The sequence below is a fragment of the Grammomys surdaster genome, unplaced genomic scaffold, assembly GCF_004785775.1.
Source record: "Grammomys surdaster isolate TR1022 unplaced genomic scaffold, NIH_TR_1.0 126313, whole genome shotgun sequence".
Lineage (NCBI taxonomy): Eukaryota > Metazoa > Chordata > Mammalia > Rodentia > Muridae > Grammomys > Grammomys surdaster.
In genome coordinates this window covers 11,835,983-11,851,751 of record NW_021621113.1, presented here as the reverse complement: position 1 = coordinate 11,851,751, position 15,769 = coordinate 11,835,983, and the positions used below count along the sequence as shown (strand labels likewise).

Sequence of the window (15,769 nt, the reverse complement as noted above, 5' to 3'; positions counted from 1 at the left end):
TATATATATATATATATATATATATATATGTATAAATGTATGTATGTATGTATGTATGTATGTATATATGTATATACGTATATGTATTTGTATATGTGTGTGTAGATCTATATATAAAACTATATACGTATATGTATACATGTATATATAACCATATATGTGCATATAAAACTATATATATTTAAAGATTTATTCATGTGCATGCATGTGAGATTATGTGCACCATATGCTTGCAGGAACCTGAGAAGGCCAGCAGAGGGCACTGCATTCCAAAGAACTGGAGTTCCAAGGGCAGGATATGCTCTTAATGGCTGAGCTGTCCCTCCAGCACTCCACTCCCAGTTCCAAAACTATTTCAAGTGAAAAAAAAAATTCCACACTGTGAACTGTGGTTCCATGCACAAAGCTGTAAAAATCATATAAAATTACCTTCAGACTACGGGTGTGAGATACACAGGAAACAAACGCCCATTTTATGTGTAGAACTCTTTTAGAAAAGACGCTTTATTATGTGTATATGGATTCCAGCCGTGGGCTGCTGGGGACAGAGACTAAGTCACTTCCCTTCCGAGTCAGGCCTGTATGCTGGGGTGGCAGCATAGCCCGACATGTTGTCATCATATATTTCAGTGATGCTTATAGCTGACCCTGACTCATTATGGTAGATACCTTTACTACTTGTTTAATGCACAGAGATTGCTTGTTTACAGACGTTATTGTTTTTTGATTCTCAAACAACCTCCTGCAGTATGTGACACAGGCGGAGTACCCAGTGCCCAAAGTGCTTGCAACCAGAAATCCCTCAACACTTCCAGTTGGGAGAGGGAGGCTGGAATGTTTTCTTAACATTTATTTTTATTTTATGTGTATGGGTATTTTGGATTCATCTGTCTGTGCACTATATGTGTGCAGTACCCGTGGAGCCCAGAAGAGGGCATTGTAGATAGAACTGGAGTTGTAGATGGTTAAGAACTGCCACCCAGGGGCTGGCATACCTGACTGATTGCTGATGGGTTGTCTTTCAGAATGGGGTCCTTCAATAAATTCTGAGCAAAGATGTCGGCTCCTTCGCCTCCTAGGCCACTGGCAAAGGCTGTCATGGTTGGGAGGACAGTTTCAGACAGATGCAGCCATTTCACCAGGCCCGTCACAAATTCTATGCAGAAGGAGCTAAAAAGAGACATAGTTAGATCCAGACCTTCTGGGGAACGTTGGCCTAGAAAGGCCAATGGTGGATGGACAGGGTCACATATGTCAACCTGTGACTAGGGTCCAGGAAGTATAGCGACGCTCCAAACAGAATCTTAGGTGACACAGCTAATACCTTCAGTCCCCATCAAGACTTTTTACCAAGAAGCACAGAGGTGAAGGCAGCTAGCAGCTGCTGCCTACATGACCTGGCCTGGAGCCATGCTGGGGTACAGGGAACAGACTCTTATGAGGACAGAGGGAGGGGCCTAGGCAGCTCCACCTGCAGAGTTGGGCAGCAACCCTGGGGAGCTAAGGGAAGTTCCTGGATGTCATCAAGGGCTCATTCCATCGTGAAGGTGGGATCCTCACTCCAGCAGGTGTGCTGGGTGGCACCTGCTAGGAGACAATGGGGCCACTGTGGAGAGGCGGGAGCCCCATGATCTGAGAGAGAAATGCACTGTAAATTGGGGACCGTGGCAGAGTCCACGCTGACTTTTAATGCTGGCTGCCCTTGTGTGCAGGGCTGAGTTTTAGTCAAGGAGTGGTGGGGCATGGGGAACAGGAGAATTCATCGGGAAGCAGAGAAATCAGAAAAGGTTGAACCCTACCCGTGGAGTTCCAGCCGGCATACACCGCACTGGCCCTCCAGCCCAGGGCTCTGCTCACCATAGGAAAACTGGCCAGACCAGGTTGGGCTCCTGGTGGTATTTAGAGCTCCCTGTTGGTAAAGGAATCTAAGAAACCCCCACCCTTAAATAGCACAGCACACCCATCCCATTCCTTACAGCTGCTGAGGAGCAGAGAGGACTGTAAGGCCAGGGCTACTGCAGCCTGGGGTGGGAGCTAGGTCTAGATCCTGGCTTTGCTGTCACCAGAAGCTAGTCTGAAGTAGAGATTATTGGGGCTCCCCTGGATGCCAGCATTTATAGTTAGGAAGCAGGGAGCTGGGTACAGGGTGGAGGGCAGCTGAGCTGTCTGTCACCATCTTGAGGAACACCTGAGCTGACACTGCTATTTACCCTGAGGGAAGTTCTCAAGATGGGGTCCCCCAATGGCTTCAAATGGTGACTCTACGCCAACTATCTTGGGGAGTAAGGTGACATCTTGGGAATGTGGTTCTGTGTAGCTGGGGTAGACCCCAAAGGTTATAGATAGCTCAGGGCTGAGCTGACAGCCCCTCCTTCATTCCTCTAAGAACAGAGCGCCATAGCAACTTAGGAAAGTAGCTTGTCCTCATTGTCTGTGCCTCTGTGTCCTCATCTGTAAAATGGGTTTAAGAGAGCAGCTTCATAAGGCAGAACACAGCATGCAGGCAATGCTCAATGAGAGTTGGTGTTGTAACTATTGACAGGTGACTGAGGTGAGACAATGGAGAAAAGGGTGAAGTTTGACCGTGGTATCAACTGCCCTGGGGAATCTTCGGAGTCCCCAGTTCACCTCTCTTATTTTCTAAGGCTGTAAAATGTAGGTGACATCAGGATCCACCCTAGGAGTTATATAAGAAGATAAAATGGCAGGACAGTGGATGGCATCTGTAGACCTGCAGTAAACATTATCTCCTGTGATAGATAATTCACTTCCCAGGGGATCATCCCAGGGGATTGACCTAGGGTAGCAGGTGGGTGTGGACGGGATGGCTTCGGGGATGATTAAGTGGGTGAACAGACAGCAATCAGTGTATGCGCAGGAATGGCTCAGGGCCAAGAGAGTAGTCTAGCCTGCCGGATGTTGGGGAAGGCTTGGACCTAAAGAACTAGCTTGTTATATGAGCACAGGGTTAAAGAGCGTAGCCACTGACTGGTATTGCCACCAGCGCTGCCACCGGGTGTGTGGTCCTGGGATTGGTTACTCCGCCTCTCCGTGCCTCAGATTTTGAATATGTGAAATAGTTATGATAATGATGAAACCTACTTCACAGGGTTGTTGGAAAGATTAACATTACTATCAGTCCTGAGCAAAGAATGGCCCATGCGAGGCATGACCTACTGACATATTTCCATAATGGCTGCTCTCCATTCACTTCAGTTGCGGTGATAAAACACCCCAACAAAAAGCAGCTTAGGGAAAAGAGGTTCATTTGGCTTACAATGCCAGGTTACAATCCATCACCTCAGGGAAGTCATGACAGGAACTTACAACACCATATCTATGTGCTTAGTCAGAGATGGAACGAGTCCACAGATCCTTGCTTGTTTCCTTGCTCTCAGCTGTATAATAAGTTCTTTACTATACGGGACCTCCTGCCGAGGGAATGGCGCTGCCCACAGTGGGCTGTGTCTTCCTACATCAACTAAGCATGGAGACAGTCCTCTACTGACATGCCAGCAACTATCAATGTGCTCTAGGTAGTTCCTCACTAAGACTCTTCCTAGGTGGTTCTAGGTTGTGTCAAGTTGACAGTTTAAACAGCACAATGGTCTAGTGAAAGCCTGTGCATGTGGGTGTCTGCGTGCGTGTGTGTGTGTGTGTGTGTGTGTGTGTATGTGTGTGTGTACATGCAAGGCCTCAGCTTCCATCTCCAGTGCCATCAAAAATGAAATAAGTCAACAACAGCAAAGGCAGTGATGCCCATACATCTAAGTCCACCTGTGCGAGTTCTTTCTACACACAGACTTGTTGAATTCTTACTACATCCCCATGAGGTCAGGGAGGTCTTAGATCAACCCCTGCCTGCCCTCCTCCCCCAGTTATGGCAACCTAGATCCAGACACGGTAAGTTGTAAGATGTGTGAGCTCTAGATTCACACATCTGTCTTGTACCCTCAGGTGCCACACTTACCCACCATGGAGCCAGCCCCTCTCCAGCAACTGCACCACCCAGAGTCATCATGTGCTTGTCACTCACTAAGATCATCCTCACAAATGGGATGCCCTGGTTTCTGAGGTTCAAGCTCTCTAGGTCCCAAAGGGGGGAACAGGGGCAAGGCATCCTTGGAATCTTGGCTTCCTCATGCTTCCTCCAAAGTTCCTTCCCTCAGACCACGAACTATAGCCTTCAGGAATCTGGCCCCTAGCTTGCTTTTGTGAATAAAGTTTTATTGACACATAGCCATGTTCTTTTTTTTTTTTTTTTAAAGATTTTTTTTTTAATTTTTATTTATTTATTATATGTAAGTACACTGTAGCTGTCTTCAGACACCCCACAAGAGGGCATCAGATATCATTGCAGATGGTTGTTAGCCACCATGTGGTTGCTGGGATTTGAACTCGTGACCTCTGGAAGTACAGTCAGTGCTCTTAACCACTGAGCCATCTCACCAGCCCCCACATAGCCATGTTCTTATTGTAGCCACTGGGGGCTACAACAGATAGGTTAAGTAACTAACACAGACCACAGCCCGAGAACCAAAAATACCTGAGCCTTGGCAGAAGGAGTTTGTGCTGAACTTAGTTTACCCTACTAGTTTTGACTTTTTTGTTTGTTTGTTTTTTTGAGCTGTGGTCTTAGTATATCGCTCAGGTTGGTCTTGAACTTGTGATTTTCCTGCCTCAGCCCCCTGAGAGCTGACGTTAAAAATCGTTAAGTGTGCCGCAGGATAGAGGGTTGGGCCTGGAGCTGCTGTATCTGGCACTACATTGTTTCTTTGGTTTTATTTTTGTTGGTCTCTCTTTTATTCATTCATGTCTTTCTTTTTGCAGTGCTGGGACTGAGCCTCATGCTAGGCAGGCACTCTCCTGCTGCACGTCGTCCCTGCCCCCAGCTCTACGTTTTGAATAAATCAAATCAACTGTAAGAAGCATCCTTCAGGACAGATAAGAAGTAAATAGTCAAGACACTAGCTTTGATGTCCCATGAGGACAAAATCGGCCACCAACTGTTTTTGAAAGATAAGGGAAACCAACAGCAGCCTATCTGGGAGTTAAAAAGACAGAGGCTTTTTTTTTTTTTAATGTGTTTTGCTTTAAAATTCATATGGAACACAGCATGGGAAACTGAGATGAGGAAACGGGGAGCCCAAGGAGAATGCTGGGGACATGGGGACAGAATTCACATCCTTGTACCCTCTTACTGGTGTCAGAACAGGTCTGTGGTGGGGTTCATCAGGTCCTTCTCAAGATGCACTCAGTTTATTAGGTAGTAGTGGGGTATCCAGCTTATCTGTTTAAGGGAGCTTTTGGAAAGATGGTGGCTTCCCAGGCTGGGTAAACGTAAGGGACAGAGAATATTGAGCTGAACTCCCCTGGAGATGGGTAGGGGCTTGTCTGGTTTAAATGAGATGTTCCTCAGGCATATGAACACCTGGTCCCCAGTTGGTGGCCTTTGGGGAAGGGTTAGGGGGTATGGCCATGTTGGAAGAGGTGTGCCATTGGGGGTGGGCTGTGAGATCTCAGAGCCTCCTGACAGCCCCAGTGTGCTCTGAGATGCGAGCCCCCAGCTGTCCTTGTCACCCTGTCTTTGCTTTGCAATTGTGAACGTTAACCCTCAGAAACCGAAACTGCAACCAAACACTTTCTTTTATAAGCTGTCTTGGTCATGTTATCACAGCAATAGGAAAGTGACTGAGACACCTGGGGATGGAATATCCAAGATGTTTCTCACTGCTAGACAGAGGCCATAGGTAGAGTTAGTAAGAGCCCATTACCAGGTACGGAGCACCTACTGTGTGCTAGGCACTGAGCTATCTCTCAGATGCAGAGCCAGACTGGTGGTCCTCACCCAGCTTCAGTCAACCTCCCAAAGTCACAGGAGACTGGAAAGTATCAGAGTTAGGACGTGACGAGAGCTGAAGGTGCAGCCATGGAAGGCTCCCTTGCTCCCCGAGCCAACCACTGCTGTCATTTTCTCAGGGACTTCACTAAGGGCCAGGGCTCCACTGAAGTTTGGGAAGGTCCTGTGATTCCAAGGTGGCACCTGCCTTCCAAGGAGCTCAGGGTACAGGGGTGGCAAGTCTGGGAAGCATTCCCCTGGAGACCAGGGGAGGTGGCCACATGCCCCACACAGATCAGTGGGGAAGACATTCAGTTGCCCCATGGGATGAGGGTAGGTTGGGGAAACCCACTCAGAAGCAACCCTAGGCTGGCAGGTAGTACATTCAAGAGTCACAGAGTGTTTGGGGGAACGGCACACTCTTGCTGCTTTCTCAGTGCCATCTCTCGCCCCTGGGCTCTCTTTCCTTCCTCAGACTCTGGAGCCCATCAGCTCCTGTTCTGCCTCATCCCCACAGTAAGAAGGTTCCCATATCAGCTCCACCCTGTGCCCTCCCTCCATGCCACGTTTCGAGTGCCCAAACCCTGCACCACCCCCATCCTTGCAGACTGAAGCTCAGGCTCCTAACCACCCCACTACACTGCCACCAACGTGTGACTTAAGCCCGCACCTGGTAGGTTGCATCGGTGACAGACATTAAATACATATAGGCACCTAACATTCCCGTGTCCCCACGATGCCCCCCATCTCTATTTGCCACTGTCACATCTGTCGGGGGTGTCTCCTGGGACTAAGCATTCCGAGAGCTCATGCTTTTCAGTTTCATCAATATGGCTGGCACTACGCCCAGCACATAGCAAATGCTCAATAAACACATATTTTATGAATGAATAGATCTCTTGTCCTCTCTGGACAGTGACCTCCTGGAGGGCAGGGATGGGGTCTGTCTCATTTGTCGCATACACAATGTCTCCCATGAACTGAAATCATGCCTGGCATCCCATAGGAGCGCAAAAGATGCTTGGGACAGCATACATGAGAGATAACTGAACAAGAGGTACCTCATCCTCCTATGGGCTGAGATTCCCAGAGGCAAGGATGGGCCCCAAGGCTTGGGTTTATCTGTGGGACTTGGGAGCTGACTGGCTGTGGGAGTCACCTCCCTGAAGAGGCCTGGCCTTACCTCTGAGAGACAGAAAAGCTCACCTTTGCTCAGGTTCTGGAAACAGCTGTGACAAAGAGATGCCACAGAGGGCGGCATAGGCGAAGCGGTTGGCCTCCGAGAGCTCTTGGCCCAGGGACTGCTGGGAATCCCCTTCTGCAGCTGGCTCTGGTGCCACGGGCTGCCTTGGGTGTGACCTGTTCCATGTGGCCATTCCCAGCCCCTCCAAGAGAGAATCCAAGTGAGATGCTTGGGGTGGGGGGAGGTTCCTAGAAGACACAGAAGTCATGTCTTATAAACTAACTGTAGAGGCCTTGCCTGTAATCCCAGCACTCGGAAGGCTGAGACAGGAGGAGTGTAAGCTCCCAGTCAGCAAAGACTAGCACATTAGTGTCACTAAAATGATGGTTTCTATTCATATCTTGTTTTGTTTTGAGACTAGTCTCATGTAGCCCAGGCTGATCCCAAAGTTGCTACATAGCTGAAGATAACCTCGATCTCTTTCTATCTCTGCGTCCAATGCTGGGATTACAAGCCAGACCACTATGATCAGGTCTGTTCACACATGGACTGGGGACTGGCGGTGCAGGCCTTTAATGCCAGCATTTGTGAGACAGAGGCAGACAGATCTCTGTGAGTTCAAGGCCAGCCTAGGCAATGTAAGGGAAGGCACGTATCTGGAGTTCATTGTCCAACCATCCTAACTCTAAGCTGCTGAGGTCCGGGTTCACTGGGAGAGACACTGTCTCAAAGAATAAGGTGGAAAGGGATTAAGGAAAACACCTGAGGTCAACCTCAGCCTCCACATACAGCATTTACATGTGCAGACACAAGAATACATCATGTATGTATGTATGTATTATGTATGTATGCATGTATATACATGTATGTATGCATGTATATACATGTATGTATGTATGTATGTATGTATGTATGTATGTATGTATGTATTCCTTATCCCCTAACTGTTCAGAGTAACAGCTACACACATAGGCTATTTAGAGATGACTCAAAGTCCCCCTCGGATGTGCTGTGCAGGTTACATGTGACTACTATGATGCTTTAGATAAGGCCACTTGAGCATTGTCACACTCGGATGTCTAGGAGTAGTTCTAGAACCAGCCCCCCTATGGGCACCAAGAAGTCACCATGGTTCCCAAATGGAAACGGCCCAAATGATCACCCACAGCAGAAGGTGGAGACTGAGTCCTATGACTATTGATGGAACAGTACACAGCAAAGAAAAAGAATGAGCCCTGGAGGGAACCATCATAACAGAGACACAACCCACAAACCACACACAACTAGCAGAGAGCCATACACTGGATCCCGTGCATACACAGGGGTCTCATGCATACACAGGGGTCTCATGCATACACAGGGGTCTCATGCATACACAGGGGTCTCATGCATACACAGGGGTGTCATGCATACACAGGGGTCCATGCACACACAGGGGTCTCATGCATACACAGGGGTCTCATGCACACACAGGGGTCTCATGCATACACAGGGGTCTCATGCACACACAGGGGTCTCATGCATACACAGGGGTCTCATGCACACACAGGGGTCTCATGCATACACAGGGGTCTCATGCACACACTGGGTCCTGTTCATAGGACATAGACACATAGGTAAACAGTAAACAGCAGCAGCAGGAGAAACAGTGTCTCCAAAGGATGTGCAGAGGCTTCTGGGTGAGGGAAACATTCCCTCTCTTGACCTGGGTGGTGGTCACATACATGTAAATATGATCAACCATCATGAGGTGTATTATACCTTAGATCTGTGCACCTGGTGTGTGCCACACCTGCATGAATGACGGCAGGAAGGGAGAGAGAGAGAGAAGTTCTCCCTCATTCCTTGGGGGAAAGGGGAGGCATAGAAAAGCAGAGAAGAGAAACAGGGCAAGCCCAGCTCAACCAGGCATCCAAGCAAGGAGCAGAAGGAATGATTCAGGGAAGGATGCACCTCAGACACCCAAGTGTCTGGGATGAGAACATAGGCTCAGACCCTGATGGATCTCTAGGACCCCCCCCCCCACACCTGATAAAAAGGAGACCCTGGTAGCTGAGTGTGTTGGTGCACACCTTTAATCCCAGCACTCAGGAGGCAGAAGCAGAAGCAGGTGGATCTCTGGGAATTCCAGGCCAGCCTGGTCTATAGAGGGAGTTCTAGGCCAGCCAACAGAGGAATCATGTCTCAAGAAACAAACAAACAATAACAAAAAAAAAGAAGAAGAAGAAGAAAGGAAGGGAGGGAGGGAAGGAGGGAGGGAGGTAGGGAGGGAGGGAGGGAGGGAGGAAGGAAGGAAGGAAGGAAGGAAGGAAGGAAGGAGACCCTGGTAGTTCAGCCTTGCTATACCTTGATGTTCGTCGTCCCTGACAAATGACTATGTAGCTGCCCAGGAAAGCCACTCCTCAGTCACCAACAGAGCCCATGTGTGGTGGGCCCAGGGCTCACACTACACATTGCTTGTTAAAGGAATGACCGCTGCTGGGCATGGTAGCACGTGCCTCAATCACAGCGCATGGGGAGGCAGAGGTAGGAAGATCTCATGGGTTTAAGGCCAGCCTGATCTAGCTAGGCTAGCTGGGGCTATACAGTGAAACTGACTTGAAAAAAAAAAAAGAATGCTTAGGACACACAGCAAAGAAATGTTTCACTGGCGCCTGGTACAGTGTACAGGTACAATAAACAATAAAATCTAGTAGTGGCTGGGAATATAGCCGAGTGCCTGCCCTGCAGCCCCTGCCCCTGGATCCATCCCCTGTACTGTACAAACCAGCTGTGGGAGATGCTCCTGAAAACATAGCACTCAGAGGTGAGGCAGGGGGATCCCAAGTTTAAAGTCACTTCAGGCGATGCAGCTGGAAGCCATCTTGGGATACACAGACCTTGTCTTGAAGATGAAGCTGTCTGTCCCTGGGTGCCAGGACTGTGACTCTGACTCCAGGTTGCAAGAAGGGCTATAATACACAGTTTGCACATCCACAGTCAGCCTCAGAGGGGAAGCCACTGGACCTGGGCCACACAGCCAGCAATGGTAGACTGACAGAACCTAGGCTATGCTCTGGGCGATGGACTCTGTTTTAAATAATGGCCACGATTCTAAGAACTTGGGCAGGAAGGGAAGGATAGAGGAAGGAGGAAGAGGAGAAAAAGCACCATGGAATAGAAGAACTAACAGCCAATCCCACAGCCCTTAGCCCCTAAGTTTGTATGTATATGTATATGTATATGTATATGTATATGTATATGTATATGTATATGTATATATATATAAACTCATATATAATACACATATATGTCTTTTTACAAATGTTTTCTCATATGTCCACAGCCAATAATGTTTGCAAAACAGTTAAAAGCATCCAACTTTTTTAAAAGGGTACACTTAAATATCAACTTTATTTAGGACAAATTGGACACCGATTAGTCTCTGGACTCTGTAATATTTATATTTTTTATCAGTGAACCACAGTTGGCAAAGCACCTTCTAATCTATTTAATTCCACACAAGGTTGAGTAGGGACTGAGGCGGAAGGAGTCCTTCCTACAGCTGAGGTATGGGCACAGGGAGGCGGAGCTCCTTCCCCAGTGTTAAATGAGCAAATAGGCCTGACTTGGACTTTTGACTTGAGACCTCTTCTTCTCTCCTCTACTCCGGCATTATGAATCCATCTTCCCTTGTTTCAGATGGAGAAACTGAAGACCAGAGAGGTGAAGACCTCATCTGAAGTCACCCAGTAAGACTGGCCTCCAGTGGCTGCTCCAGGACCCTAGGCTGGAGACGGCAAGCGAGTCAGCCTGGTCCTGAGGACTGGCTGTCAGCATGGAGGTGGGGTAAGGGGCCACACATACGATGAGGGCCACACAGTCAGCAGCTTCAGCAGTCACTGCTGTGTGCCATTTGCAGGCGGTGGTAATTACACCTATTATCCAGGGATAGCCCAAGATGGTGCTGTACTAGGCTGGCATCTGGGGAACCTATTAAGTTCTCTGAAGAAAAGGCAGCCTGTGACCAGACAAGCATGTGCCTGCTTGCTCCTAATCACTGGGGAGAAGTGTGCTAGGTACAGTGAAAGCCAATCTCAGGTTGAACACACTGGCTCTTTCTCCACAGTGCCCTGCTGTGCAAAGCATTCTCTACAGAGTGGGCTCCTGACCTTTGCATCAGGACTGAACCTGTCGCTCTCCTGTTTAAAAGCTTCCCAGCGATGGGTGCCATTAGTGGCTCTCAACCTTCCTAATGCTGAGACCCTTTAATCCAGTTCTTCATGCTGCTACTTCATAAATGTAATCTTGCTACTGTTATGAATCACGATGTAAATTATCTGACCTGTGACTCCAAGGGGTCGCGACCCACAGGTTGAGAACCACTGGCTTCCACGCTCCACTCCACTCCTGTCTGCTGCAGAACCCTATCTTATGATCTGGTACCTGTCTTGTCCCTCCCTGCCTCACCATGATGGCTGCCTCTCTGCTCTCACATCTGCCTGCTGCTCTTCTCTGAGCCTCTGCAGGTCCCCGCCCCCTGCCTGGAACTCCCCTCCCCTGACATCACATCTGGCCTCAGTCTGAACGTCACCTCCTCTGCGAAGCCTTCACTGACCACCAGAAAGTGTCTTGGCCCCTCTCAGCCAGCACCCTGCTCTCTGTACCTCAATAATGCTTATTTATAACTAAAAGAGTGTTGCAGTAGGTTGGCCCATGTTGTTTGTATTTTGATGTTAATTCTGCTTCCTCAAGAGGGGTTGCCCCCAAGGGCACCCCATCATGTACTTAGGTGATGTCATGTGAACCTTCTCCCCATTTTACCTGGTCAATAAATACCAGAGCCTGTGATTGGGCAGTGGAGGGGAAAGGTGGGACTGGAGGTTCGAGAGTGGGGATGGGTAGAGAAAGGGAGAAGGAGGGAAGGAGAGAGGAAGGAAGAAGAGGAGAAAAAGCACCATGGAATAGAATAAGAGTGGGCAGGAGAGAGGAGGGCCACCAGGGCTCAGAGCCAAGGGAACGTGGGCCAGAGGGCTGCCCAGTTGGGTTTGGAGCAGCCCAGATGGAACACAGTGAATTGTAGGTGATAACTGGGGATATCGAAAGTAGATTCTAACAACATTGTGCTGCCTAAGGCATATTTAAAATATAAGGCTGTGTGTGTTTTTCATCCAGGAACAAAACTGATCTAAGGCGGTAGAAACCCCACGCCGGGATTTTTTAATTTTTTTTTTTAAACTACAGAGTGTGCTTTCCCAAACTGGCTTACCTGTATGTACACAAGGACTGTAAGCCTCAGGGCAGATGGAGTCCTTGCGTATGCCCTTAGCTTCCTATGGCTTAGACTACGGCAGGTATCAAACACACTTGCTGAAGAATGAAGGGGCTTTCATTCTGTGAGGACACAGATAACATACTGACACTCAGTGACACAACTGTCAAGCAACTCGGTCAAAGTCACAGACGTGAGAAGGGAAAGGGGGCTGGTGGGATACTGGCACAATCAGTGAGCACTTACTGCTCTTGCCTAGGACCCAGGCTCCGTTCCTAGCACCTGTAACTCCAGCCCAGGATATCTGGTGCCCTCTTGTGGCCTCTATGGGGGCCTGCACACACACGGTACATATACGTATATGCATAAAATAAAAAAATTTAAATCTTACAAAAGAAATGAATAGAAAGGAATCAAGACTCATACACGGATCTAGTTGTGGAATCTACACCCTTAACCTTGCACTAAAGTCGGGAAACACTCAGAAGGGATGGCTGATGGAACAATGTAATCCAGCAAGGCGCAAGCGGATGGGAGGGAGCCAGTCACATGGGGTTGGGCGGGCTGGAGGGGCGTGTCCTGGGCAGAGGAGACAGATGGGGTGGGCAGGCTGGAGGGGCATGCCCTGGACAAAGGGGACAGTATGTGACAGATCCTAAGGTAGAAGAAAGATTTTGAAAAAGGTAGGATTTTGAAAAACCAGGGTAGCCAAAGCTCTGTTAGTGGCTGGGCATGGAGGATGGCCCAACTGATGAGACTTTGGGTGGGCGTTGTCATGGTGACCAGGCCCAGTGGTCCAGGGAAGGCTTTTCTCATGTTGAAAGGCAGTGGCTACCCAGGATGAGAGGATATGGGACCTCCCAGTGTTAGTTCTGTAGCTTGCTTTATAGCGGACATTGTTTTGAAATAACAGTCAAAAGAATTCCATTAGGAGGATGTAGAGAAACATAAAGGTCTTTTCTTAGGTCTCAAGTCAATGGTTAAGTATCCATCCCCACTACAAAGTAATCAGCTATTGATTTAGGAAGCATGCACTGGCACTTGCCCGGGGAGCAGACACCGAGCTGTCTGGTAGGGACAAAGAGGTGACCATGCTATGACAGAAAGAGACAATGGCTCCCCTCATGGGGACAGTAGATACAAACAGACAATGCCAAAGATCTGCAGCAAAAGAAACCCCAAGAGTCCTTACCCAATTCTTGAGAGCCAACGTGGGCGTGGGTGTCCCTCTCTGTAAGTCCCAGGACAGGCTGTAAAGCTTCAGAGGGTTCTTCAAGGAAACATGCAAATTGCTCTACAGACTAAACCAGAAAAACCAGCCATGGGTCCAGAGGGTGTGGAACCTGGAGCACGGGGAAGAAGGAGCAGTTAGCCTGAGCTGTGCCCCTTCACTCACTCAGGAGCCTGTCTCAGCAGAGCAGCAGCCAATCTCCACTTAGTGGTCGTCGAGTGCCAGGCACAGCTCAGCCCGTCTCACAGATGCCCTTGTGCTTTGGGCTGTGACTACACCTGGGCCCTGGGCTAGCCTTGGCTCTATGGGCAGGAGTTCTCTCTCTGTATTGTTGGATCCAGCACAGCGGCTGCTCAGAAAATACTTGTGAACCAGTTAATGAGCTGGTTTAGATGGGAAACTTCTCGCACCCCAATTGGGCCCCGACGGAAAGGAGAGGTGGGGCTAAGTGTATGACATCACTCAGGGGTGGTCCCAACCCAGGGTAACCCCAAACTTCAAACAATTTGAACTCCAGTCTCTGTCCATTTGTGAGCAACATTGGTTCACATGTGCTAGGTAAGAGCTCCACACACACACACACACCACACACATACACACCACACACACACACATACCACACACACATACACACACACCCATACATACACCCCCACCACACACACATATACACACATACATACACACACACACACCACACACATACATACCACACACACACCACACACACATACACACACACCCATACATACACCCCCACCACACACACATATACACACATACATATACACACACACACCACACACATACACACCACACACACACACCACACACACATACACACACACACATACATACACCCCTACCCCCACACACATATACACACATACACACACACACACCCCACACACACCACATACCCCCACACACCCCTACACATGACAGAGTCCACTAAATTGCTTAGTCTGTCCTCAAACTTGAGGTCTTTTTAAAAAGAGTCTGACTGGCTTGGAATTCACTACATAGACCAGGCTGGACCCAAACTCATAGAGATCCACCTGCTTCTGCCTCCCTGGTCTCCTTCCTTCTAAGATTATAGACATAAGGTTAGATGCCTGGCCATGAGGCCTTACACCTTCATGGAAATCAGCTGTCCATATGTCTAGGTATCTTGTGGTCCTGCTTTATCTGATGCTTTGTCTGTCTGTCTTTTGTGTCGTAATGTGGCTTTTAGAAGTCTTGAAAGCAGACAGTGTTCTTCCAGAACTTTGTCCTTGTGTTTTTCTTTTCTTTCTCCCTTATTTAAAAAATTACTCTGTGCCATGGTACTGGTGTCTTCAAAATGTTGGGGTCTTCCTCTACAACTGGGCTGTTCTTTCATCAACAGCCTCCCCTGGGCTCCCTTTCTGGTGCCAAAGTCTTCTCTTCCACGACCCCTTCAGTCCTGAGCCTTCAAGTGCTGCTGAGGCTGCACCTGCACCATCGGCCTCTCACAGTGCCAAGTCTCAGCTGCTCTCCATGGCCCTTCCCACCTTCAAAACCAGTAACACCTGGGAGAAATTTACACAAGACCAAGTTCAGCTGCAGCACAAGGTGTGACCTTGGCCACCTCTGGTGCTTCTGTGTGCTGACTCTCAGGGAATGCTTCCCAGAAGATGTTACCTCACGGCAGCTGGTCTCTTGTTAATCACCGCTAATTTCCCACCTCCAGCTGACCAACTGTCCCAACAAAGGTTTCACTTCAGTGGCGAATCACAGTCAAGTCTTCAGCCCCAGCTAACCAGAACCATGGGTTTTTATTTCGAAATATGTAATAGCCTTGATCAAGTCTTTAAGGGACTCTCAAACTTCCCTCTGGAACTTCAGAAGCCAGGCCTGTCACCTGCATATCTCCCAGTACACTCCTCTTCCAAGATCCTGCCAAACAGCTCATGAAGGTAAGAATGCTTGATGGCTTTTCTAGCCCAAAGTTCTAAAGTCCTTCCATAATCCTCCCCCAAACATGGTCACGTCGGTCACAGTAATGTCCTGGTACCACTTTCTGTTTTAGTCAGTGTTTCTATTGCTGTGGTATAACACCATGACCAAAAACAACTTGGAGAAGCAAGGGTTAATTTCACTTACAGTTCTGTATCACAATTCATCATGGAAAGCAGGTAGGGCAGAGACTCAAGCAGGGCAGGAATCTGGAGGCAGGAGCTGATGCAGAGGCCATGGAGGGATGCTGCTTACTGGCTTGCTCTCCATGGCTTGCTCAGCCTGCTT

General features: G+C 48.6%; 1 protein-coding gene across 2 annotated transcripts in view; it reads right to left on the bottom strand.

Annotated features, from left to right (window-relative positions):
* Positions 1 to 15,769, bottom strand: part of Tmco4 (transmembrane and coiled-coil domains 4) — an 82,064-nt gene that overhangs the window by 57,982 nt on the left and 8,313 nt on the right. The window contains exons 2-4 of one of the 2 annotated variants that reach the window (XM_028759916.1): positions 13,466 to 13,616; positions 7,046 to 7,270; positions 996 to 1,170 (exon numbers count right to left, since the gene is read on the bottom strand). In XM_028759916.1, the coding sequence (XP_028615749.1) occupies positions 996 to 1,170; positions 7,046 to 7,215 (345 nt within the window). In that variant the 5' untranslated portion in view covers positions 7,216 to 7,270; positions 13,466 to 13,616. Of the gene's footprint in view, positions 1 to 995; positions 1,171 to 7,045; positions 7,326 to 13,465; positions 13,617 to 15,769 lie in introns of those variants that run through there. The other variant, XM_028759915.1, reaches the window with a different exon arrangement.